The 26,378-nt window shown below is 44.1% G+C and overlaps 1 protein-coding gene across 1 annotated transcript in view; it reads right to left on the bottom strand.

Moving 5' to 3' along the window:
• The window catches only part of LOC137435338 (growth arrest-specific protein 6-like), a 48,327-nt gene that overhangs the window by 18,620 nt on the left and 3,329 nt on the right, over window positions 1–26,378 (bottom strand). The window contains exons 2-9 of the mRNA XM_068129030.2: window positions 23,474–23,631; window positions 20,169–20,193; window positions 16,572–16,646; window positions 16,355–16,477; window positions 14,719–14,841; window positions 12,779–12,907; window positions 4,924–5,048; window positions 3,873–3,991 (exon numbers count right to left, since the gene is read on the bottom strand). Coding sequence (XP_067985131.2) covers window positions 3,873–3,991; window positions 4,924–5,048; window positions 12,779–12,907; window positions 14,719–14,841; window positions 16,355–16,477; window positions 16,572–16,646; window positions 20,169–20,193; window positions 23,474–23,631 — 877 coding nt within the window. The remainder of the gene's footprint in view (window positions 1–3,872; window positions 3,992–4,923; window positions 5,049–12,778; window positions 12,908–14,718; window positions 14,842–16,354; window positions 16,478–16,571; window positions 16,647–20,168; window positions 20,194–23,473; window positions 23,632–26,378) is intronic.

The following is a 26,378-nucleotide window of genomic DNA, read 5'->3' as shown; positions in this document are numbered from 1 at the left end:
CAACAATTGTGACAGTGAAGGACCTCAGCAAGTGTTTCAATTACACACCGACGGACCTCATGCAGAACTTTGATGGAGTCATTGTTGTGTTTTTATACATACAAGCCAGATTCATTGAAGAGTACAACCAGGCAGAAGGGATGCCAAGGGAAGGACCCAGTCCAGTACCAAGTCAGAGATGAGACGAGCATAAAGTACATAACGATGAGCAGATTCCTATCAGATGAGTCATGTAAGATGAAGGTAAATCCAGAGCACTGAGCGGAAAATGACTCTGGACTATAGCAGAAGTTCCTCCAATCTGGTCATCACTTCAGCATCTGGCCAAACCAGGAGCACCAAGGATTTGGGCCCCTTTGACAAAAACAACAATGAGGAAGCTGACACGTTAATGATGTCCTGTCGTATTTGCAGCAAGACAAAACCCAGGACACGTACAACCAAAGTTTTGCTCACCTGGCACAGATGTTCTGGTCCTGGCCATAGCCATCTATGATTTGTTGCCAATGAAAACCTCCATCTCCATAGCATCAGTGTTTTACAGATCCAACCTTTCTGGGAGGCCCTAAGGCATTTCATTACATCTGATGAGACAGAAGTGATGGAAAAGCTGCCGACAAACTTGGCAAGATTTGTGTGTGCTGCCTACTGCCCAAAAGGAATTGAAATCCACATTCTAGAGCTGCAATGGCAGGTCAGGTCAGGTATGGGAGCATGTGCCGGAGCAGCGCGTCGCCGCATCCACTTTCCGAAGGTACTCCAGGGGCTTCTGTCTGGCCATCTCCCAGGCTGATGCCTGGCCCATCCCTATCTCCTTAAGATACCGATCAACCTGCTGCAACCATGAGGCACGCGGTCGGCCCGTTGGCCTCCTCCACTCATGAGGCTGCCTTGCTGAGAGTATCTGGTGAGCTGGATCAGCGTCCGGAAAACGAGCCACATGTCCATACAGCTGCAGCTGACGCTCACAGACCATACAGGAAACAAATCTCATCTGAGTCTCTTTCAGCAACCGCTCGTTGGACGCAAAGTCCGACCAGCGATAGCCAAGGATTCCCAGAAGAGACTTTGTTCCAAAGAAGTTGTCTCATTCTCTGGCCCTTGGTAAGGGTCCAAGTCTCACATCCAAGAGCAAGACTGGAAGCACCAAGGACTTAAAGACTCTGACTTTCGTCCTCCTGCATAGATAATGACAGCGCCACACCCCATGATCCAGTGAATCCATGACTCTCCAGACCCAACCCAGATGTCTATCAACCTCTGGCTCACAACATGCGGAGACATGAATAACACTGCCAAGGTAAGTGAATCTCTTCGTGACCTCAACATCTTCGCCACAAACAGGCACAGACAAAACAGCAGCATCCAAGATGCCATTGAAAGCCTGGATTTTTGTTTTGACCTAGGAAATCCGTAATCCCAGTGGCCCCGCCTCCTCATTCAGTGCCTGGAGTGCCCCCGTAAGAATATCCAGCGTCTCCACAAAGATGACTGCATCATCCTCGAAATCAAGGTCGGAGATCTTGACACTGCCAAGCGATGCACCGCAGCCTGACCTCTCCGACATCCTCCCCAGAATATAGTCCATACAAGCGCCGAAGAGTATGGGAACCAGTACACACCCCTGCTGAACTCCAATAACAACTGTAAATAAGTCAGAGATGGAGCCACCGCACCTCACAGCACTCTCAGTACCAGAGTATAATTCATAGATGCAAAAAGAAAAGCATTGCGTAATAAAAAAGGTTTCTTCAAAAGCATGGCGGAGAGCAACAAGCTACCACCTACACTTGGTACTGTCAAACAACACATCCTGAGGGTACATGTGCAGGCCCGAGTTTGGGGACAAGCAAGAACTGCCCAGGAAGTTCCCTGGATCCATTGCAGAATGACTACTACAAGGATGAAGATGACCAGCTGAAGCTGATCACCATTGATGTTCCTCCAGCACCAAAGGCTATTATATAATAAATGTTACATGCATTATGTTTGAATAACATTTTAAAATGCTAACCATAACCAGAAAAATGTCGTCTTTGTATGCGATATTGTCAGTTTTATGATTAAATTGAGAAACAAATGGTCTTTTATACCAAATATTTTTCTTTCTGTTATACTTACCTGGTTGTACTTGGTATCGCTGGATTCCTTATCCCTTAAGATGCATGTTTAGCCACCGAAAGCACTCGGCTATTTTAGGGTTGGGGTTAGTATTAGAAGTGGAGATAATTGGAAAATTGATTTTTCAATAGTGGTAATTTTGAAAATCCAAGATGGCTGCCACAGAGACTTAAAAAAAGGAAACATTGGTTTTCTTATTCAGTATATCCTAACGTTTCCAAAAATGTACAGGAAAGCGAATCTACACAAAAAGTAAACAAAAATACATTATGAACCAGATTACATGGACAGCGGTTTGTTTTTGGATACAAGTAACAGAAAAGTATTTATGCATCAAAGATCAATTATGACATTTTGTTTTGAGAAGAAATAGAAGCACAAGGCAACACACAATGCTGCAGGAACATTCCCATATTCACCCTATTTAAATACGACGAGTGGGCCCACATTTTTCTTTACGGCTTAGCCCATTGGGCAATGCCATCTAGAACAGCGTTTCTCTGTCTGTATGTATGTCCCCACAAAAAATGTACACCAATCAGATCTGGTCACATGAGAGAGGGACAACATTTAGTAACCATTACAGTTGCATATTTTAGAAAAAGGAAATATAATAACCTTCTGTGGAACGTTTTGGGGTCCCAGAGGGTGCCGTAAGGTAGGTAGGAGGTTTCAGAAATTCCTCAATACAATTATGATTTTGAAATGTGATCGACACGGACCTTGCTCCCGAATCCGGAAGTGAACAGATGACGACGGTTGGCTGGTTTGATAATATCTATTGTATTAATTTGTGATTGGAATTTGCTGTTTGGATGATGCTGAATGATGATGCTGTTTGATGATGATGAATGATGCTGTTTGGAATGAAAATAGAGAGATATTGAGTTTAAAGCAGAATGAGGAAATGACGTAAGGATTTCTATCCGTGACATTCGCGGATTCCATATTTGCAGTTTCGCCATTGACTGGATATAGCAACATTCAGACTGGGTACATTTTTTGGCCAAGTCCTTCACGAACCTGATGTCAATGCCTGACGTTTGACTGAAGGTGGCACCAGAATGTGAAATTTATTGGTTCATCATTTGCCATTCTTACATTTGCTTACATTATTTTCACTGCTAACTGACACCCCACCCAGGTCGTACCATCCTTTTCAACTAAAGTATCAACCAAGCCTGGCTATGCCGTTATCAGACTATTGGTCTTGTTTTTCCATTAGACCAAATTTTCATTGGTCCTCATGGCCTTGTAGCATACTTGCCTACTGTAGTGCTTGAGCATTAGCTTACCTTTCACCAAGCCTAGATGTGCTTGGGCATGGCAGAGATTATACATTCGTTATTATTATTTTCAAATGACAACTATTATTATTGTTGTTAATATTATTAGTATTAATTAATATATGCTTTGTTACAGTGTTGTCATTCTTATTATTTATTTTGTAATTAGAATGCCATGCCATAGAAGGACATATTAAGCTGCTCTATACACCTTAACATGGTGTGCGTTTAAAATAAGGGAATTATTCCAGATTAGTTTTGGTTAATTGGCCTAATCAACTCAAAATGTCATGATGATCATTTCGGTGTATCACATTCCACATCAGAAAGCTCCAGTAGAAATCCACAAAAAAACATGCCTCACACACACCTTGTCCATTTATAGTATATCACCATCTTTTGTCCATCACTATGATACACTGAGTAAAGCTCGTGGATGAGGAAGATTTATAAAATAACACTTACGATGTATTGGGTGGAACTTTAACAGTAAGCAGGAAAACAGGATTGGTTTCTGCATCTGGACCAATGTACAGGTGCGTAGACAATGTCTCCAGCTCAAGGTTTATGCATTCCATCACTGGCTGAAATGGAATGAAAGTAGAGAAGTACATTTTTGAGCTTAATCTACAAATAAGTGAAAGATGAAAAATATACAAAATGTGAAATGTAGAGAAATTATGAAATTTGAGGCCTGTATCAGCTGAAATCGATTAGGTTTTGGCCTCAAGATGGATGCCATGATGAACAATGGGTGCTGTAATTGAAGTTTATTGTTTGCTTTAACTCAAAAAACTAACAAGGCCTGTATACCTGACATGACAGCAAATAGGATATTGTAGAACTACATCTATGTTCAGCTACATGTTATACATCCCTGCCACCTTTTCTTGTAGTTGTCCTCTGAGGTTACATGAAGAAAAGTCAGAAAACGTTATAATTTACGAGGACAGGTTAAATTATACGCACTTTACAGAAACCCAGATGCTGGTGGAGGATTGTTGTTTCTCAGGCGAATTTGGTCAGGGTTGTGGGTACAACTCGTCTACTCTTCTCGAAAGACACCATGGGATATTTCATGTCCATTAACAACCAATGCATGCAGATGAATCCTCTGGCCTAACCTCCATACTCTGGATGGTACAGACATTGATGCATCGCCTTGCATGCAAAATACCAGAATTAATCTACAGCTGGGACAAGATTCCAACCCAGGCTAGAAATACCTCTAAGTCCTCCAGGCCAACCCCAACAAAAGGGATACCACCCTTGAAAATGGATTTCTACCAATTTATAAAAAGCATATTGCAATTTGCCTCCCGATCTACTTCCTCAGTAGTAAAGCCACACCCTCAGCCAAATATACTACTCCACAGCTTTGTGCTGCATACGAAAGATGAAGAATCTGTTTCCAGAACTATCCATAAAACTTTCAATATAATTGACAGCAGTGTTACTTGCAGTAACAGTGTTTCACTGTAGTATTTCATTTGTAGGATGTGTGTCACATTCAAACCTTGCATGTTTTGAGGTCAGAACTGAGTATGTGTCCAGCACGTCCATCACACAGGCATTGGTATCCACCAATCGTGTTTATGCAGATCTCCTCACATGGCATGAGGTCCCGACACTCATCCACATCTGTACGGGCACATCCACAGCTCTTAGCACTTTATCATAGCCTACTCATGTCAACCAATTGCTTTTATATACAAAGTAGTTCTTCCTCGGTGAATTATTTATTCATTAGACTGCATTCAAAAATGGTGGATGAATAACTTGTAGTGGAGTTGAGTGTTTAACTATATTCTTTTGAAGACTCGTCATTAAAAAAAAAAAATCTAGTAACATTGTCTTTTTCACCGCAAGAAACTATTGTTGATTTGTGGTGGTGTATGCCTTGATTTGCAAGGCAACTAGGACTGGCAGCATGGCCTACACTTTCAAGGTACGCACACTCACCTCTAAACTTTCAACCTGGTGTTTGAAAGGCAGGGTGATTGCTCAATGTACGTACTTGGATGGACGTGAAACTGTGCGTCCCATCTGCTGGCATTAGTTGGTGTATGTTAAAGATCCCACGGTGTCTTTTGCAAAGACTAGGCAAGCTATCGCCAGCACCCTAAACATAATACATCATATGTGTGTGTATATATATATATATATACAGGGTGACTCAGAAGTAGCGCCCGATTTCTGTTTATATATACATTTATTTCTACCTTCTTGTACACTGTAATACAAATGTATATAACGATTTCTGTTTCTATATATATATATATATACATATATATATATACATATATATATATACATATATATATATATACATATATATATATACATATATATATATATATATATCTGTCAGTTGATTGTTTGTTGCGGATCTCAGCGCTGGCCTTCTCCCCTTACCAAGGGGGGATTAGTCCCCTTGTCTTTGACTGGCCGACGGGACCTGGGACCTATGACGTCCTTCCCGGACAGCGCGAAATAGGGTTTTAGGCCGAATTCACGATTACCTAATTACTTGCGCTGCCCAGAAACGAGGGGATAAGCCCCGCACGAACCATGTGTGTTGATACGCCGAGCGGTGCGTACACGCAATCCGTGCCGTTTAGATGGTGAACCCGGTTCTAGTGATCTTATTCGTGCCACGCTTAGTCAATGGCGAAATCACAAAGGCGATCGAATTGGAAAAAGGAATAACAGGTTTATTTACACTATACCATGATTCCAGAAAAAGGGGACACAGTGCAGCCTTATACAGTCTTACTTAATACCCAGGACAAATGGGCCCGTCTCACACACACACACTCACACGGGGCTTGCACCTGTAGGATGATGATCCGCACGTCCAGGGATGGCTCTCGTGCAGCTCCCTCCGGTCTCCGGCTTGTCCCATGCAGATGGTAAGAGGCGAAGGCAGGAGCTCGTAGCGCGCCGTTTGGACGCACAAGGTTATTACGGGGCGAACGGTAGGGGGGTGGGCTCTGGTGCGGTTGGTAGTTATTACTGGCAGGTTTATCCGCGTCTACTCGCACGGCTGAAGTAGGCGCTATTCGCCACCGGCGCGTCTGGCCGCTGACGTGTACTCGTGCCGCCAACGCCTCTTCTTCTTCCCCTCCAGCGCGCACATACTATGGCGAGTTACAGTTCAATGCCTCCAAAGCGAGCGAGTCCTCAAATCCTCGAAGTCCTCTCGATAGCAAGTCCTCGCATCAAGCCCTCTCCCAACAAGTCCTTCCAACCAAGTCCTTTTTCCACCAGTCCTCTCAAGGGCTTTGTGCAGCGACTTATATCGGCATGCCCCGCGAACCTTCTCGAACTCACCAGACGCGCCTCTCCACGCCCTCTCACGCCATGCCGCTAGAGCCCTGATTGGCTGGTGGCTCTTACCGGCATCGCCTCTGACGCTCCGATCTCAACGCCGCCACCACCCCGACCCCGCGCTCCTCCTTCTCAGGCCTACCTCGTGTTACTCGACTAGTGCACAGCCAATGCGTAACAAACTGGATCGAGCAGCCAATGCTTAGCAAACTGAGCAGGCAGCCAAATGGGGCACGGGATGGATTCCGCCCATCGAGGTGGAATTGGAGGGTGGACGCAAAATGAACGGGACCTAAACTCATGTCTTTACACAACGCAGATATTACTAGGGGAAATGGCCTATACTTCCACATACTATGACATAACTAATACGACAAGTGGGCCTATGTGTTGCTCGTGGAACTAACTATGGGGGGCAACCCTTTAACCTTTAATGATCAATATGTGCAAATCTCAAAACCGTAGCAATATATATATATATATATATATATATATATATATATATATATAGAATCAAATGAATCCATTTTGAGTTCCCCAACCTTTAATGAGCAAATAAATAACTGCTCGACGTTTCGATCAGCAACACGGATAAACGTGCATCCACTGACCTTTCTCAAGAGTAACGTAAAACAACTCTATACCCTCCCTTATATAAGGGGAAAATGGGGTGGGGACACCGAACCACCAATCAATGCTATTCTGGAACAACTCGTGCCATTCAAAATTAAACTGTAAATCAAAAACAAAAACCGTTGAACCAACTGAAACCACACATTGGGATGTTACATCAAAGCAACCGTTAAATCACACGTTGAAGCAAACAAAACGTAGCATAATTCAAATAAATCTATGAAAAATAAACAACATGATTAATTGCTTCAAGTGATGATGGTAACTTAAACGAATTAAGCTAAACGGATACATCGCAAAGCTAAGGTAAGAATATATACCCAAGTGACAGTAACCAAAGTAGTAATTTAAATGCTTGGTGACACAGTTTCTCTGGTACATTTCTGCATGAGAGGGCCAAAAGCTAGTGGTAAAACCAACACCTCCTCTGTGAGCGACCCCACAGACTCCTCCACATGCCATGCCTCCAAAATCCTCCTTCTTCGTATACTGGGGGTTGCACCCAAAATGCTGGCATTATCCCATAGTGGAACATGGCCAGCCTTCAGGCCATGTTTGGCAATGGCAGATCTCTTTGGATAGTTGCACTCGAAGGCCTTGTGGTGCTCATTGACCCGTTGTCTTAATGTTCTCCCTGTCTCTCCAATATATTCTGCCCCACAAACACAGGGAACCCTGTATACCACCCCTGCCCGGTCATTCCTGGAAACTTACCCTTGACATGCATCAGTGCCTGTTTCATGGTGAACATAGGTTTGTAACTTACCCTCACACCTGCCAATTTTAAAACTCTGCCAATCCTTTGGGACATCCTTGGCACAAAAGGCAAAACACAATAACCTTTTGGTTGTTCCTGTGGGAAAGACCTGTTGCGAGGCTTCGCCAAGATTGCATCCCTTTTTGGTAACAATTTGTCCGGGTAGCCATTGATCTTCAGCACATCTTGTAGATGTTTCACCTCTCTCCTTTTATCTTTGATTGTCGTTGGTAAATCACGTGCCCTTTTAAGGAGGGTGTGCACAACAGCTTGTTTGTGGTCCATGGGATGGCAAGAGTCAAAATCCAAGTACCGGTCAGTGTGAGTGGGTTTCCTGTAAACAGTGATGTCCAAATTTCCTCTTGGACTCCTTGTCACCATGGTGTCCAGGAAGGCAATGGATCCATTCCGTTCCTTTTCAAGGGTGAAACTGATGGAAGGAAAGGTCTTCCCAATAGCCTCATGTATGTTACTAACTGACTCGCTGGGGCAGATGACAAACATGTCGTCCACGTAACGATATCATACAATTGGCTGTGGTATTAGGGATGGGATGGTACGTTCCTCCAAATCATCCATCACCATGTTTGCCACCACAGCAGATACAGGAGAGCCCATGGTGGTACCAAACACCTGTTTTTAAAATATCCCGTTAAAAACGAAATACGTGGAGGACAGGCAAGCATTGAGAAGACGACACACATCTGTGTGATTTAACATGCCCCCCGCCTGTTTCCAGGAATTGTCTTGTAATAACCGCCTCCCGGCCACTTCGACCGACAAAGCTATGGGAACGTTGGCAAACAACGTGGATGCACGCATATTCAACACACACACACACACACACACACACACACACACACACACACACACACACACACACACACACACACCACACACACACACACACACACAAACGTGAATGCACGTTTATCCGTTTGCTGATCGAAACGTCGAGCAATTATTTATTTGCTCATTAAAGGTTGGAGAACTCAAAATGGATTCATTTGATTTTAATCCCAACCGCAAGTCATTACTTTATATATATATACAGACTTGGCATTTAATATGGAATCTTTTTTTTGTGGGGGTGAACTTACTTTTCAAGATGACTTAGAACCAAAAGTTCATTGGAATTATGTTGAAATTATTCTCGATTTTGTTAATGTGACCTTTAAAAGAAACATAAACCACATTTGACATTTCGAAGCAAATAAATTGATCCTTGAAAGTGATGTAAACTGATATCGAACTCAATTCACAGACAGTAATGCGTTAAACTTCTGTACGTTTTCCAGAAGTATCTCTTTATTTTGCACATTAGCCAAAACAATTTTCAACATAAACAAAAGCGAAATTATGACTGGGATTACGGACAGTAAAATTACAGTTCAGTACTTCGTGTCACCCCCACGAGCATTCAGGAGAGCACGTACACGTCGAGGCATGCTGTTCACGAGATTTGCCAGGGTTTGGACAGGAATCGCTTGCCATGCAGTGACAATAGTCTGCTGCAATTCACGCACAGAGGTAGGCTGCTGGTCCAAGTTGTCGATTTGACGCGTTAATTCTGCCCACAAGTTCTCTATCGGATTCATATCCGGGGACATGGCAGGCCACTACATATGCTCTACACCACGGTCAGCAAGAAAGTGTTGGATCATGCGAGCACGATGAGGCCGTGCATTGTCATCTTGGAAGACAAAGTTTCCTCGAAAGGCTGCACAAGCAAATGGAAGCAATGTTTCTTCCAGAATGACCCTGTACTTGAACTGGTTCAGGTTTCCATTCAGAACAACAAGGTCAGTTTTGCCCCCTGCATGAAAAGCAGCCCAAACGGTCACCCCAACACCTCCAGCTTGGACTCTTGGCACTATACAATCTTCCTTGTGGGCTTCATGCACTTTTCTGCGCACTCGGACACGGCCATCTTGACGATAAACCAGAAATCTAGACTCGTCACTGAAGGTCACGTGATTCCAGTGTCCTGGCTGCCATTGACGGTGCTCTCTGGCCCACTGCAATCGGCGCTGGCTGTGTTGTCTGGTCAGGCGTGGCTTTCTCAGGGGATGCCTGGCACGATAGCCTGCTTGAACCAGTCGTTGGTTGACTAGCCTTCTGGATACAGCCACATTTGTCAGTTGCTGCCACTCAGCCCTAAGCCGATTAGCTGACTTGGTACGGCCATTGCAGACTAACCGGTGCAGCTGGCGATCATCTCTCCTTGTGGTTCTGCGTGGACGTCCTGGCCTCGGTATTGGAGTAGGGACACCCCTCTGAGCATTTCGTTTCAGGATCTTTGACACCTGACCTTGAGTGATGCCATACTGCCGAGCAATAGTACGCTGTTTCATGCCAGAATTTCGTAAAGCCACCACTCCATGACAAACAGCATTGTCAAGTTGACGGACCATCTCCAGAGGAAGCGGCAATAACTTTTGTAGATGTGCAGCAGTTGTTTTCCACTAATACAGAATGCAACAACCCTTATATACCCGATTGTGAAGCCAATCGTCAAATGTACCTGTCCTTACATTTTGTCACGCCACCTGTGATATAACCCTGTTATTGACTTCTTGCTGCGAAAGACAATCAGTGACATGGTTCTTTCAACAAAGACATCACCGAAGGGTAAAATAAACTCACCAGATTGATATACTGAGTTCAGAAAGTAAACCCAAGTCAAGAAAAGAAAAATATTCCATATTAAATGCCAAGTCTGTATATATATATATATATATATATATATATACATATATATATACACATACACACACACACACACACACACACACACACACACACACACACACACACACACACACACACACACACACTCCCTATAGAAAGTCTACACCCCCTCTCAAACTTTTCACCTTTTGTTGCCTTATAGTCTGGAATTAAATTGCATTAAACAGACTTTTAAAAAATCTTTATTTACACCTCGTAACCCACAACTGCCACGTGAAAAACAAATTCTACAAATTTCAGAAAATTTGTTAAAAATACAAAACGAGATTATCTTGGTAGGACAAGTGTCCACCCCCCTTATAATAGCAATTGTAAATTAGCTCAGGTGTAACCAATCATCTTCAAAATCACACACCAAGTTAATTGGCCTCCACCTGTGTTAAATTGTAGTGATTCTGATTATTTCAGAATAAAATCAGCTGTTCCTGTAGGTTTCCTTTGCTGGGACGTGCATTTCAGAGCAAAGAATAAACCATGATCACCAAGGAGCTTTCAAAAGACCTCAGGGATAAAGTTGTGGAAAAGCACAGATCAGGGGATGGGTATAAAAAATATTTCAAAGGCCTTGAATATCTCTTGGAGCACAGTGAAGACAATCATTAAAAAGTGGAAGGCATATGGTACCACCGAGAACCTGCCTACTGTATATCAGGCCTTTCCTCCTAACTGGATGACCAAGCAAGGAGGAAACTGATCAGAGAGGCCACTAAGAGGCAATGGCAACTTTGAAAGAGCTCCAGGCCTTTATGGCAAAGACTGGTCACGGTGTGCATGAGACAACAATATTCCAAGCACTCCACAAGTCTCGCCTGTATGGTAGCCATTACTCAAAAAACCCACCGAGTGCCATTTGCGGTATGCAAAAAACCACTCTGGGGATTCTGAAGCCATGGGGCAAAAGGTTCTGTGGTCTGACAAAACCAAGATGGAACTTTTTGGCCTAAATGCAAACCCAACACAACACATCACCCAAAGAACGCCATCCCTGCTATGAAGCATAGTGGTGGCAGCATCATGTTATGGGGATGTTTCTCATCAGCAGGGACTGGGACACTTGTCCGGATAGAAAGGAAAATGAATGGAGCAAAATACAGAAACATCCTACAGGAAAACCTGCTGCCCTCTGCAAGAAAGCTGAAATTGGGACGGAAGTTCACTTTTCAGCATGACAACGACCTGAAACACACAGCCAAAGCTGCACTGGAGTGGCTAAGGAACAAAAAGATAAATGTCCTTAAGTGGCCCAGTCAGAGCCAGAACCTAAATCCAATTGGAAATCTGTGGCATTACTGGAAGATTGCTGTCCATCAATGCTCCCAGCGCAACTTTACTGAGCTTGAACAGTTTTGTACAGAAGAATGGGCAAATATTGCTCAATCAATGTGTGCAAAGTTGGTAGAGACCTATCCCAATTGTTTTTCCTTTGGAAATTGTGGGTTACAATGTGTAAATAAATGTGGAAAAAGTCTGATTTAATGCCATTTAATTCCATGTTATAAGGCAACAAAAGGTGAAAATTTTGAAGGGGGTGTAGACTTTCTATAGGCACTGTATAGTGTATATATGTGTATATCGAACCATGGTGTCTGTCCATGCATTGGTCTGTCTCCCGTTTATGGCAGCCACTTCCCATCCTGCATTTGAAAAGCTGTGCATGAGCAAAACTCAGCATTCACTTTGGAAATGACGGGAGAACAGTCATGAATAATGTTGATGCCAAATTTTATTTTGCAAGCAGGATATTGAGTAACTTACATTTTTACTTTTGCTTGTGAGATATAATTCACCACGGGACAAATTAACATAATCGTGGTGCCAGTTGATGGTGTATTTTGGTGTGTACAAACAAAGCACAAATTAATGGACATGGAATATTTTCATAATGGTTAACTGTCTGCACCTGTACAGGTTTGCTCGATTTTGTTGTAGCTGTATCCAAATGGACAGCGGCATGTGTAGTATCCAGGGTGGTTTTCACACACGATGTTTGGTCCACACAGCGTTGGATCTCTGAGGCACTCGTCATCATCTGTGCAGAAACCACAGGATGCACATGCAGGCACCACCACCAATCACCGATATATGGACAGGTACTTCCCCTCCTCCCTTACCCCCAATCACATGCATACTGTATGATACACAGACACACACTCATCACCCATATGTGGCAAATGCACCCCCATATATTACCTAGATATAGCCCATGCACCGCCAGCTACCACCTAGATATGGCCCATGCACCCCTACTCACCACCTACAATATTGAGAGAGGATGCCATAAGCATAACTAAGTGGAACAAACAGCCATCACTCAAACCTGCAAGACCATCTCGACCCAGCTACCACCACATGTGTACAGGAGATTTGAGCAGTGAACCATACACCTGTGTTTGCCTGCTGGCCACCGATCTCACCTCATCACCACCCCACAACCCCCTCCCTCCTAGCACCACCATGCACTCCTCTGGGGCAGGCCAATGACATGGGCACGTCACAGCACCGGCACGGCATGGACACAGCAAGGACCTGACGGTGGGATGCGACACAGCACAACCACAGACACAAATGGCATCCTGGGAACGATGAAGCAGGACGATTTTGTAACATACAGGACACTGGGCCAGCCTGCGGTATCCATGCTGTGTCGTGTCTGTGCTGTGTCACCTCTGCGCTGTGCCACGTCTGTGATGTGCCATGTCTGTGCCGTGCCCCGTCTGTGCTGTGCCGTGTCTGTGCCGTGCCCCATCCGCGCTGTGCAATGATGTCCGTGTTGTGCCACGTCTGTGCTGTGCCACGTCTGTGCTGTGCCATGTCTGTGCCGTGCCCCGTCCGTGCTGTGCCATGTCCGTGTTGTGCCACGTCTGTGCTGTGCCCCGTCCATGCTGTGCCGAGTCTGTGCCGTGCCCCGTCCGTGCTGTGCCGTGTCCGTGTTGTGCCCCATCCGTGCTGTGCCGAGTCTGTGCCGTGCCCCGTCCATGCTGTGCCATGTCCGTGTTGTGCCACGTCTGTGCTGTGCCACGTCTGTGCTGTGCCACGTCCGTGTCTTGCCATATTTCTTCTGGAGTAATATAATTGATTTATCAATTGGTACAAAAATCCCTTATAAGCTGTCAATTGAATGGAAAAACAAAACCTACCAATCTGTAGTGAACATAGGACCGTCGTTTTAATCTTCCCCAATGCATCCATTCTTGCCATGTTCGTCTGCATCGCTCGAATAAGGCTTGAAAAGATACGTCTCAATAATTCCCCTGAAAGCGTTTCCATCACTAATTTTGTCTCCAATAGTTTCTTCAAAATCGCACTAATCAGTTTCAACACACTGAGAACCTTCAGTTGCTGATGAGGGTGGAATCAATATGGCAATCCGAGCTCAAAATACACTGTTTCTCTATGTAAGTCGCCATTTGAATAAAGGTAAAGCCATTTGAATAAAGGTGGGCGTTCAGAGTGTGACGTCACAGGCAAAAATTGAAAATCGACACTTTAGGGGCTTTTTTGGCACTTTGTGATTGGTAAAAAATAAAATTCTAAAAACTTTTCCCTTAAAATTAGACCGTGATTAATGATTTTCAATGGTTTTCAGAAAGAAAAAAAAATTGTGTTTGGATTCCCCTTTAAAGAAGATACACACATGCATTGAGAGTTATGTTGCATTAACATCAGAGGTACCATACTCACACCTGTCTCATCGAGATTTGATTCTTGACCCGATGATAAGATGTCAAAATAACGTATTGCTTGGCAATTATACTAACCCTCCAAGAATAACACAAAACAAGCACCTAGGTGCTCCATTACATCTGAAATTGATGAACCCAATTCAAGAGGAAAACTGACCAGTACAAGAGCGTAGGTCTAGCTCCGTGTGGTAACCCACATTACATCGGCAGTGGAAAGAGCCATCGGTGTTTATGCATACATGGTCACAGCTTGCCTTGCCCTCTTCACATTCGTTGATATCTGAAGGAATTGTGGATGAGAAGGAGAAAGACAGAGTTATTTTGAAATCAGAGCATGATGATTAGTTGTAGCTGCAGATGCCATCATTGCTCAAACCTTGTTTAATGGAGGCTGGAGCAGGCATGGAGGGGGGAGTGGGTAAGGGGATGGGAGGAAGGGGGCTAATTCAAAAATTTAGAACAATAGAAAACAGATGAAGTGTTTAAGAAAAATATTCCACACTGCCCTTTCATGAAGGTTCCGACACATATGAGAGACAAGGTATAAAAAGACAAGGCGAAAGATATATGGTCATATATTTATTACATTCGTAGATATGGTAGAATTTTGGATCCTTTCTTCTCCATCACTTTTCCTTAACCATCCCTTTTCCTCTCCTCAATCACATCTCATCCCAAACTGCTTTACCATGCTATCCTCACTCTTCCAACACTCCCCTACATTTCTTTATCTTGCCAATCATTCTCAGCCTTTTCTCAAATTCTCAAATTCTCATTTTAGCTCCCATCTTACACCCCTGCCTTCCCCTCCACTTCCAGAATGAATATATATATATGGCACATTAGGAGGTACTCTGGAAATAACTGCAGAAAATAATTTGTAAGAGTATTCAGTGAGATGTCTAGCATGATGTTACGTGGTCCTCCCGGTGACTACCTGGTCTCGGTGACCCCCGGACCGTGAGAGGAACTCCGCCAGAAAGATCTATGATTTATACGCTTTCGTAACGCAATCAATATGAACGACACAACAATTCAAGTCAATAAGAAACCCCACACCAAGGATCCGGATTCATCAATAATATATTCCCCAATCAATCAACAACCATCAATAATCAATCACCAATATTACTAAGATGGCCATCTCATGTATGTTCCCCCTTTCCCCACTCACGACCCCTCAATGGTCACTGTCCCTCACAATGTCTCTGGGCCCCTCCTGGCCAAGGTGAAGGTCGACTTCTCCGCACACGGGCAGTTGAACGGACCCCTGGCTGACGTGCTCCAAACGTGCACGTCACGTACCGGGAACAACTGCTGCAGCGCCCTCCTCCTTGCACAGCCAAGCGGGCAAAAGCAAAGCGCGGCTGGCAAAGCGCGCGAGGCCCAAGGTGCGACCCGTACGCGTCCTTGTAGACGTCGAGGCAAACTGTGCCGGACGCTTGGTTCCGTGCACGAACCCACGGCAACTTGACATGTAATCGGTAATTACCCCGCGCAGGTAACTCCTCTCGCCAGACGGGCTTTCACACGCAGCGTCCCCCACGCTGCTCAATATCGACCCTGCTCGCGTCGGAGCTGGGCGAGGAAGAGGACGATCGCCGCTTCTCCTGGACCTCGTGTCTTTTTCTTCTTCCGGTTCACCATCCCGTTTCCGGTCTCCTGTGATCCGGAGCCTCTCTAACCATTTAACCACAACAACCTTTAATAGAATAAACATTAATAAGCAATGACATGAATAGTAATTCACCTAAACCCGGAATCCGTAACAATGAGAAGAACACACAAAGTACCCGTGGCGCAGTTCTTTCCTCTCCAGCCGTTCTTGCAGAGACATCTGTAGTCCGCAGAGAGGTCAATGCAATTCTCCGTGCCAACGGGATGGCAGGGCGATGGCACACACTGGTTGGGAATGTCTGTAAAAATAGGATAGCCAATATACATGATGGCAGGAATTACTTAGTTTGAGTGTGGTAAAGTTGATGAGCTGTGGTTTTAATGAAACCTCACCATTCACACAGTCCCGCCAGCCTGCATGGAAGTTCAGCGTTGCTGGTGAGGGACCGGAATATTGGGTGAGACAGTCTGTGGTGAGGGTTCAACAGGAGAGGGTGGGGGAATGAGGGAGAGTGTAAGAAACAGATGTGATGGAGATTCAAAAAATTCGAAAAAGAAAACATGTGGTAGAGGAAAAACAAAAAGGAGGGAGGAGAAGCAAAGGCAGGAAGCAATTCTGAAAATAAAGATACACAATGTGTAAAGTAAAAAAAGTATGATCAAATTTAGAGAAAACTACGGATTTCAAGAGGAGAGCAACATGAAAGACAGAAAAGGAGATGTAAAAAACAGAAAGAGAAAGATATAAATATACTATTGATAAATAACAGATAATGCTCCAATGAAACAGATGATCTCATCCTTAAAAGTAATTTACAGATGGTGTGTGTGTGTGTGTGTGTGTGTGTGTGTGTGTGTGTGTGTGTGTGTGTGTGTGTGTGTGTGTGTGTGTGTGTGTGTGTGTGTGTGTGACGCTACTCCTCCAACGGTTCTAGGCTGATTATATCCAGACTTGCTACATAGGATCAGCATGACCCCAATTAGTGTATAGGTTTAATCTTTGCCGCTGGGGGGTCTTGGAGTTGGAGGGCAGAGGGGAGGGCGGGGGGTAGGGGGGAGAATACAAATGGTCTATGTAAATGTGTTTCTGTAGCGCCACCTCCAGGTGAGAGAGGGTATTACAAGTCCCACCCTTTGCAGTACAGTATTCCTGTCCCCACGTTTTCCAGTGCAGTGAGGTGTTTTGCATTATGCAGCAAGAGGCGTTTCAATGATGTGTTTCAGAGAAGTATTTTGAATTGCACGTTTGAATAAGGATTACAACATAACCACCCTGGCTTCTGATATAAATAAAGCTTTTTCTAACCATTTATGAGTACTCACTCACTCACTGACTCACCGATAAAAATGTTTAGTACGTTTTAGGTAGGGTAGAAAGCCAAAATTTTGCATACCGATGCAACTCAAAGCCAATATCCCAGAAAAAATATAAGAAAACAAACAAAAATTCTGAAAACGAAAATATCCGGAAATAAAATCGGCCTGTGCAGCCTCGGTCTGCCCACTATGGGTAATTGCTTGAAAGGATTCCAAAACGGATATCTATTGTTACCCTCACCAGAGGAGAGGGTATTGCATTTGAGTCCGTTTGTTTGGCTGCTTGACTGTTTGTTTGTCCGCACATAATAAACATGATTTTCTTTGCAACCGTTGGTCTGATTGACAGGAAATTTTCACCATAAGCCTCCTGTAGAATTTTATGATAATTATGACGTCATGGTATGGGCGCCATCTTAGAAAAACAGAAACTAATCCCCTTCTGGTGAAACTCCCAAAATCCACAATCACTGCTCACCTCATACACTCATTCGTTCCTCTTTTCTCTCGTCTGTGAAACCAACTAACCTCTTTTCTCCTCCCACTCCCTCATCCTCCTCTTTTTCTGCTTCTTCCACAGTTTTCCCTTACACTTCTGTGAATAAGAGTTTGCACTTGTAGCAAGCTTGTTTAAACCCTGCGTCATCCTTACCCCTTGCTCTTCCCCGTGTCCTTTCTTCCTCCAGGTCTCCTATCATATTGCTGGTATGTTTTCCCCAACCCTAATTCCACACTTCTTTTCATTCTGTTATGTCCTGGTCCATTTTGTGTTCTATCTCCCTGACGAGCCTCAACTCTGTCAACAAAAAGAAACAAACCGGAAGACAAAGACACAGTGGATAAGTGACAGAAAGGAAAAGGGTGGGAGATAGACTGGAAGAGATCATGGATGGGTATGAAGAAACTAGCATTTCGATCAGGTCTATCTTTTGGGACTGCCACTGGTAACATGTAATCCAGTGCTCCCTACCAAATTTTTGGGTAGTCGGCGACTAAACCGACACCCCTCACTGCCTTTGCTAGTGGGGAGGGTGACTGTGCCACCTGCCAATACCAAAAACAACACTTGGCAAAGGGCGGATGAGCTCCCGTCCCTCCCGGGAGCCAACGGCCATCCAGTAAGGAGATGGTGTCTCCAAAAAAACACCCATCCAGTTTTCACCGGTTAAAGTCATACCAAAGACTTTAAAATGGTATGTGTTGCTTTCTTGCTTGAAAATGAAAGAGCACTGACAATCCCCATTGGTTGGCACCATGAGGAGGAGGAAATTCCACTTTAGGAAACGCCCCCACTGAGTACGGTGAGAAAGGCAGCACCATTGTTATGATGTAGCTGGTACCCAGATAATCCCAGGAAGTGACGGCATTGACACACTTCTCCCAAGCTCAGTGGTGTGTTCAGTGTTTGTATCGTCAGTGTGTGTGTGTGTGTGTGTGTGTGTGTGTGTCTGCATGTGCATCATGTGTCAGCTCAATAAATAATGACTGGAGGGAGGAGCACGAGATGATAGCTGAATGACAGAGGGCATAAATTCAAGGAAGTTTGATGCAGGGGGAGGCCACTAGGCCCGTCATGCCGACACATTTCTGACAATGTCCATGCACCCCTCTATCTTCAATGATTCTAGGTATCCTACCTACTGTATCTATTTCCAGTTTTAAACCTTTTACAATTTCAGCTGCAACTACACCTCCAGAAAGACAAGTCCATGCCTCAACTGCTCTCCGAGTGAAGGATCTGTCCCTTAAAGTCATTCTCTCTTATTTCGATCTGTTTTCGCTCGATCTATTAATCCCATCTTCTTCACTCTCCAGCTATGACCACTGGGCCTATCACTGTCTATTCTGCTGAAAAACTTCTACACTTATTCTGTCTATACCCTTCATTTTCTTAAACCTCTCTATCAGATAAACTCATAATTGCCTCCTTTGTGATGAGTAAAGCCCCATCGTCCTCAGCGGCTCCTCATAACTGAGTCTAGCTAGTTCCGGAATCACTTTAGACGCTCTAGACTAGGTCCTCTATTTCGCAGCCATCTCCTCTAATCGAGACCAAAACGGAACACAATATTCCAGATGAGGCCACAATAAATTACGATACAGTGTTAACACTTCATCTTTTAATTTATAATTTATGCCCCTATGATTACAACCGAAAACCTTATTAGCTTTACCTATTACCTTATTAGCTACCTGGCACTGTGGTGTCTGTTTATCCCCTGCATCCATTACCTCCCGCAGATCATTCTCCTGGGTGAAAGGTCAACTGATAGAGTGGGGTTGAAGGGAAACACAAGAACATTGAGATGCACTACAACATCAGGGAAGTGAGACATACAAGGGGGACCCAGGGGTCAATAAGTGTAGAAGAGCATGTTCTTCAGTTGAGATTTTGCATTCCACTCTGCAGTTCTCACAACTTTTGTCTAACTATAGATTCTCCCACCTATAAACTTAAATTTGATTACAAATGCAATTTTCAACCGTTTTTTTTTTCCTCTTTCAGGTGCAAATGAGTAAATATGGAGTAGCATTTTCAAATAACCTCTGCCAAATGTAATGTTTATCTCATTTTCCTCGGTATTAGCACAGCACAGGGATAGAGGGAGAAGGAAAGAGAGCAAGAGACGGACAGAGACAGAGCGATGCGGGGAGAGCACAAGCGATGCTTACTCAGATATCTTGGGTAAAAATAATTCTGCAAAATATAACAAGGTTAATGAGAAACAAAATTCCCACAAAGTGCATGAGCAAACAATGCAAAAAAGTAAATGGAAAATGAGTCAAATGTCAATGTTCCATCCTGATAGCATGGATCACTTTGCAAAGTTGGTATTCCCATGAATCACAGGTTAGTGATCCCTATGTTTAAACCGACAACACTGTCACTAGGTTAAGATAACAAACCGATATCCACAACGTATATTGATTAACAACTGCATACTGTATATTCATGTGGTTATGGTGGATTTGAAAGTCAGGCCTGGCTGAGCTAAACTTGATCAGGATACACCATGACTTTGGTTGAGTAGATGATAGAACAGCACTCGGTAGAGCGCATACCTCCACCAGGCTGAACAGTTTACGTTTTGTATCCCACTGATAGGCCAGATCTGGATCCGGACTTGAACCAAAATCTCATTGGCTTGTACTTGTCATTTACCATTGGCAGAAATCGAGATCAGAAAGTTCATACATTGAGTCAGACCCATGGGGTCACAGAAGTCCTTCACTGCAGTGCCGCGATGAGAGAGGTACCAACACTCAGCCAAGTTGCATGGTGACACATTAAATGTCACATATGAAGAAGAGAGAATCGGGATGAGTGGTTAAAAGTTGGTCCATGTTGTCTGAGAGAGATGTAGATGGAGTCGTCACTGTTTGCAGGATGGTACAACACAGCGACAAACAAGAGGTTGGAGCGGATGGGGAGTCACAGCGAAGCAGTACTCCTGCGGGTTGGGAGGTGTAAGATCAGTTCACGGTAAGTGAGAAATCGAGTTCTAGATGTAAAGTAGAGGGGTTCAGAACTATCAAATTGGAGGGGGAAAAGCCAGGAAGAGTCACTAAGGAGTCAGGGACATCCTGGGGTAGCAAGGATTGTGTTAAACAGATGATGGTCAAACAGATTTTGTTAAACAGGTCGGTTTGTCAGCAGCAGCCTGGATTGAGAGATCTTGTCGGTTGGAGCAGAGGCCTCGGGTGTTGGAGGTCCATAATTATAGGGACAAGGGAGAAGGCACTGCTGTTAGGGTGCAGTAATGTGGAGATGGGGTGGGAAATGCGGGGAGGAGTGGGGAAGCATGGAGAGGGGAATGGGGAGGGTGTAGAGGAGGTGGGGCAAGGTTGGAGCCGAGAAAGGGGGAAGCTGGGAGGGGCGGGCATTGGAAAAACTGGGAGGTGCAGGGTGAAGGGGGAGGGAACTTGGAGATATGTGGTGGAGGGAACTGACGTGGAGGGGTTTGACACCATTAATGGACGTGAAGAGTAGTTTATGGCCATGTACATGCAACCTTTACAGACGAGACCTATTGATGGTTGAGTTGATGATCGTATGCAGGCAACCTCTGCAGACTGGATGTGATTGTGAGAGAAAAAAAAGCCCGTGCAAGTTGACAATGTTAATTTCAAGATTTGGTGCACTGTCCCAATTCTTTTTGGCAATGTCACATTTTCATAATATCCACATGGAAAAGAAAGGGCAATTTGATAATGTGATGCTTTGCATTGTTGGTTTTCTATTTTCCTTTTGTATACAAGATCGAGGTTCGTGTAAGAGCTAGAACATTAAACACAAAAAACATAAACGGACACTTAAAACATATAATAAAGGGAGTGGGAGACAAGATAGAGAGAGAGGGAAGTACACAGGCACAACAGTAGAGAACAGGGACAACAGGACATCTGTGGAAGGGAGGTGGCTTGGGAGTGGGGTGGGGGGGGGGGGTGGGGTGGGGTACACGGTATAACACAAATTGCCACTACCAGGTATTTCAGGAATGGAGTCGGAGATTGAAAGAGGTGGATTTGGGGTGTATTAACGGGGGTAGAAAAGATCAAGGTTTTGGATGGGGGAAGATAAGAAATGGTGGTGAACAGCTGTTTTAATTACCTGGAGGGAGGAGTGGGATTGAATAGAGTGAGGGAGTTTGTTCTCGAGGTGGGAGAAAAGAGGAATGAAGGAGTGAAGTTGAGCAGAGAGTCTTGATTTTGGCAGTTTCACCATAAGAGGGTTGCTGGCAGATCTTGTGCGACCTGTCGGAATATTTGGGGGACAGAGCACAGACAGAGCTGGGGGAGCAAGGCCGGAGAGGAGTCGGTAGAAGACAGAAAGACCACCAACCTGCCTGTGGTGAGAGAGTGAAAGGCCCTCAGAATCAACTCCATGACAGGAGATTCCAATAAATCGGAAAGCTTTGGTTTCAACAGCATGAAGCCGAGCTAGGTGTGAGGCAAGAGCACCAGCCCAGAGGGGAGAGCAGCATTCATTTTGCTGCGGATGAAAGCTTTGTATGTGGTGAGCTGCTCAGGTGTGCCAAGGAAGGACTTCAGACGACGGAGGATGCCCAGTCGGCAACTGGCTTTGGAGGCCAGCTTGGAAATGTTGTTTTCCCAGGAAAGATCATGGCAGATAGTGAGACCCAAAAGTTTGAGTGACAGAACTTGAGTGACTGTTGTGGAGGCCGGCTTGGAAATGTGGTTTTGTTGTTGTTGTTTGTTGTTGTTGTGGGTCGGTTTTTGAAATATGCACCCATTGGTCAGACACCTTCTGAACCACACTCACAGCTGTCGCTTGACTCCACCCACCATCGCACCGAGACGAAATGGTATGGCCGCTATCTTGGTTTTCTGGTGGGCCCAACAAACACATTAGGCCTGTAGGCCTCTGTTGATTATACACGGCCCAGGTTGGTTGAATCCGATTTCCAATGGTTTTGCTTGGGTCGAGTGTTGATGAGGGATGCCGAAAAATCTAATCATATGTGGAATAATAGTAAGGTTTAATCAAGCCCATCAGACCACAAGGAAATCAAGTGTTACGTTACGTAATCAAGCCTTGCGTAATCAAGCTTTATTTAACACAAATTACCAACAAAATAGTGGAATGTAATATTTGTAACTGCCCCACATTTGGTTTAAGCAATCAGTGACGTGACCTTGTGATGAATCAGTTCGTTCTGATATAACCGTGGCAGAGGGTGACATGGATGAGAAGTGTCGAGTTAATTTTTTAAAAGCACATTCAATGTGTGTTTCCGAGTCGTGCTGTTCATCGTTTAAGAGTGCTTTAAATGTGTGTTTCCCAATTGGCCCGTCATCGGATTTTGTCGCAAGTTGTAACCAGAGTGCAGTCATTCTCATTTAACAATAAAATACAATGCTCATACGTATTACCTGTAAAACAACCAATACAATACATCATTAAATAATAACGCCATTGTTTGTTCAACTGTATGTAACAGTATTCTTTTTCTTACCGTTTCTGGGTCATTCTCAAAGTACTCCCTTGACTCTTCAAGATTGCACAATTCCTCTACACATTCTCTTTCTAGATTGCCTTTTTTCAACTCCTCAAAGGCATTATAGGCCCGGCGTGTTCGACCTAAAAACTGGACAGCTTTTTCTACAGAAAGAACTGTCAGAGGCAAAGGAGGTACAAAGGAGAGTGATCATCAACTCATGTTAATAGGGATATTTCCTCTATAAATCCACATTCTATAAGGCCCACGGAGTAGATGGCAAAGGGAAATTTGAAGGCAATATTCAAAGCAACACTGGACCAGAGGGTTTGAACTATGGATGCTGGTCACAGCATCATGAGGCAGATACTGAGATGAGAATTCCAAAAAAGCAAATCTATACCAATTCAAATATACACAAAGAATTAAGTTAAGCACCCCTACACAACGAATTAAGGTAAGCACCCCCTAATATATATTCTTTGTGTATATGTATACATTGGCATATATTCTAAGGTATGTGAGATCAAATAATGATTGGTATGACATTAGCAATTATCCATTGATGAAATGCAGATGAGTGCACTCATCTGTGACGCCCATCGCTCGTGCAGCACGTGTTATCATCCACGTGGTCGTGATTGACGCAAAGATCGCTAGAGGTCTTCTCAGAACAATGACTGTATGTTAGAAAACATAAACGTCATCCACACTGTCCGTGATGGACCTATAGCTCCATACTTAAATTGAGGTGCAAATATGCCTAAAATTCCCAAAAAATTTCACCTTTAATTATTCAGAATAAAATATTGAAAACGGCATGATTGTTATGTTTTTATGTGACCATAATATCACTTCTCCAGAAAATATAGCAATATCATGGGTATATTACACTGTTTTGACGACAACAAACTTGTAATGTGCGAGGTTGTAAAAAAACGGGGGGGGTGCTTAACTTAATTCTTTGTGTATATATACCAAAGAACTTCCCTATCCTGACAAATCTTACTTTGTCTCTCCGAAAAGATCGTCTGGAAAACCCTCCCATCTACTTTCTGAACAATCCTCCCCAAGAAGTTCCGTCACTCAAGCTTTTGGGTCTCACTATCTGCCATGATCTTTCCTGGGAAAACCACATTTCCAAGCTGGCCTCCAAAGCCAGTCGCCGACTGGGCATCCTCAGTCGTGCGAAGTCCTTCCTAGGCACACATGAGCTCCTCACCACATACAAGGCTTTCATCCGCAGCTCAATGGTATACTGCTCTCCCCTCTGGGCCGGTGCTCCTGCCTCACACCGAGCTCGGCTTCACGCTGTTGAAACCAAAGCGTTCAGAATCATTGGAATCTCCCGCGATGAAGCTAACTTGGAGGGCCCTTTCACTCACTCACCGCAGGCAGGTTGGTGGTCTTTTTGTCTTCTACAGACTCCTCTCCGGCCTTGCTCCCCCAGCTCTGTCTGTGATCCAAATATTCCTGCAGGTCGCACAAGATCTTCCTGCAACCCTCTTATGGTTAAACTGCCAAAATCAAGACTCTCTGCTCACCTTCACTCTTTGATTCCTCTTTTCTCCCGCCTCTGGAACAAACTTCCTCACTCTCTTCAATCCCTCTCCTCCCTCCAGGTCTTTAAAACAGCTGTTCACCACCATCTCTTATCTTCCCCCATCCAAAACCTTGACCTTTTCTACCCACGTTAATTCACCCCAGATCCACTTTTTTGAAATTCCGACTTCTTTCCTGGAAGTCCTTGCAGTGTCCATGTGTTTGTTTTACCTCTCCCACGCCCCCCCTTCCCGTGCCTCCTCCCCCCAAGCCCTCTCCCTCCCACAGATCTTCCGATGTCCCTGCTCTCTGCTGTTGTACCTGTGTGCCTCCCTCTCTCTCCCCATCTTGTCTCCCGCTCCCTTTATTTTATGTTTCATGTGTCAGTTTGTCTTTTTGTGATTAATGTTAGCTCTTACACGAGCCTCGATCTTGTATACATAAAAAATAATTCTCTATTATGGTAATTGGTGAGAATGGAAGATGCAGTGAGTGGAAAGGTTGTGTATGTGAAGGTGGCATAGCCATTGTTGATGCAGCAGCAGAAATGATGACAACGACAACAAACAACAGCCATTGCTGATGGATGCATAAAAGAGTAAATATATTTATCGCCCCGTGCACAAAGTGAAAAGTAGGGTAAACAATAGGTTCACTTTGTCTGTCTGTCCACAAACGTCAGGTTATGATCGAGGACCAACTTAATTTCAATTCAACATGAATCGGAAAATGAACCTGTAGTTTAGCAGTACTTTGGCTTTGAATTTGGCCTGACTGCACATGTGCAGAGGAGTGACATGATATTTTTACTCTGTCTGCCTGTCTGGCAGTGAAAAAAATTGAAAATCATTCCAATCAAGAAACTTGCCGTTTTTAAGGACGTTGCAAAGGACACAAACAACAGGCACGAATGACTAATGTAACGTGTTAGATAGGGTGGTGTAAAATACGCTGCATCAACAGCGGTACATTTCCGGAAAAAATTCTACAACTATAAAAATCCTTATTTTATTTAAATTAAATTATATACTTGAACAATGTATAACACAAGTCGCCTTTTTGGCATTTTCAAAAACCTTGCGCTTAGCAGTGCTTGGACAAAATATCTTCGCTGCGTTTTAGCAGTGCGTTTTACACCATCTCGACCAATCAAATTTGCCGCTTGCAGACACCACCCAAGTCCTTTTTTTTTCCCTCAAGACGTATCTCAAGGATAAGGGGTTCCATGAACTCTCTGGTTATGAATGTTGCAAGCGCAGAAGTAGTACTTATTTACCCTTCTCCTGCACGTAAAACATTATTTTAAAAACTCATTACACCACGCACACAGAACGAAAAGCAAGTTAAGAAATTGGTTCATGTCTGTCCATCCATCCGTCTG

The sequence above is a fragment of the Myxine glutinosa genome, chromosome 9 (genome assembly GCF_964187855.1).
Source record: "Myxine glutinosa chromosome 9, kmMyxGlut1.1, whole genome shotgun sequence".
NCBI classification, from domain to species: Eukaryota; Metazoa; Chordata; class Myxini; order Myxiniformes; family Myxinidae; genus Myxine; species Myxine glutinosa.
This window is presented reverse-complemented; position numbering and strand designations above follow the sequence as displayed.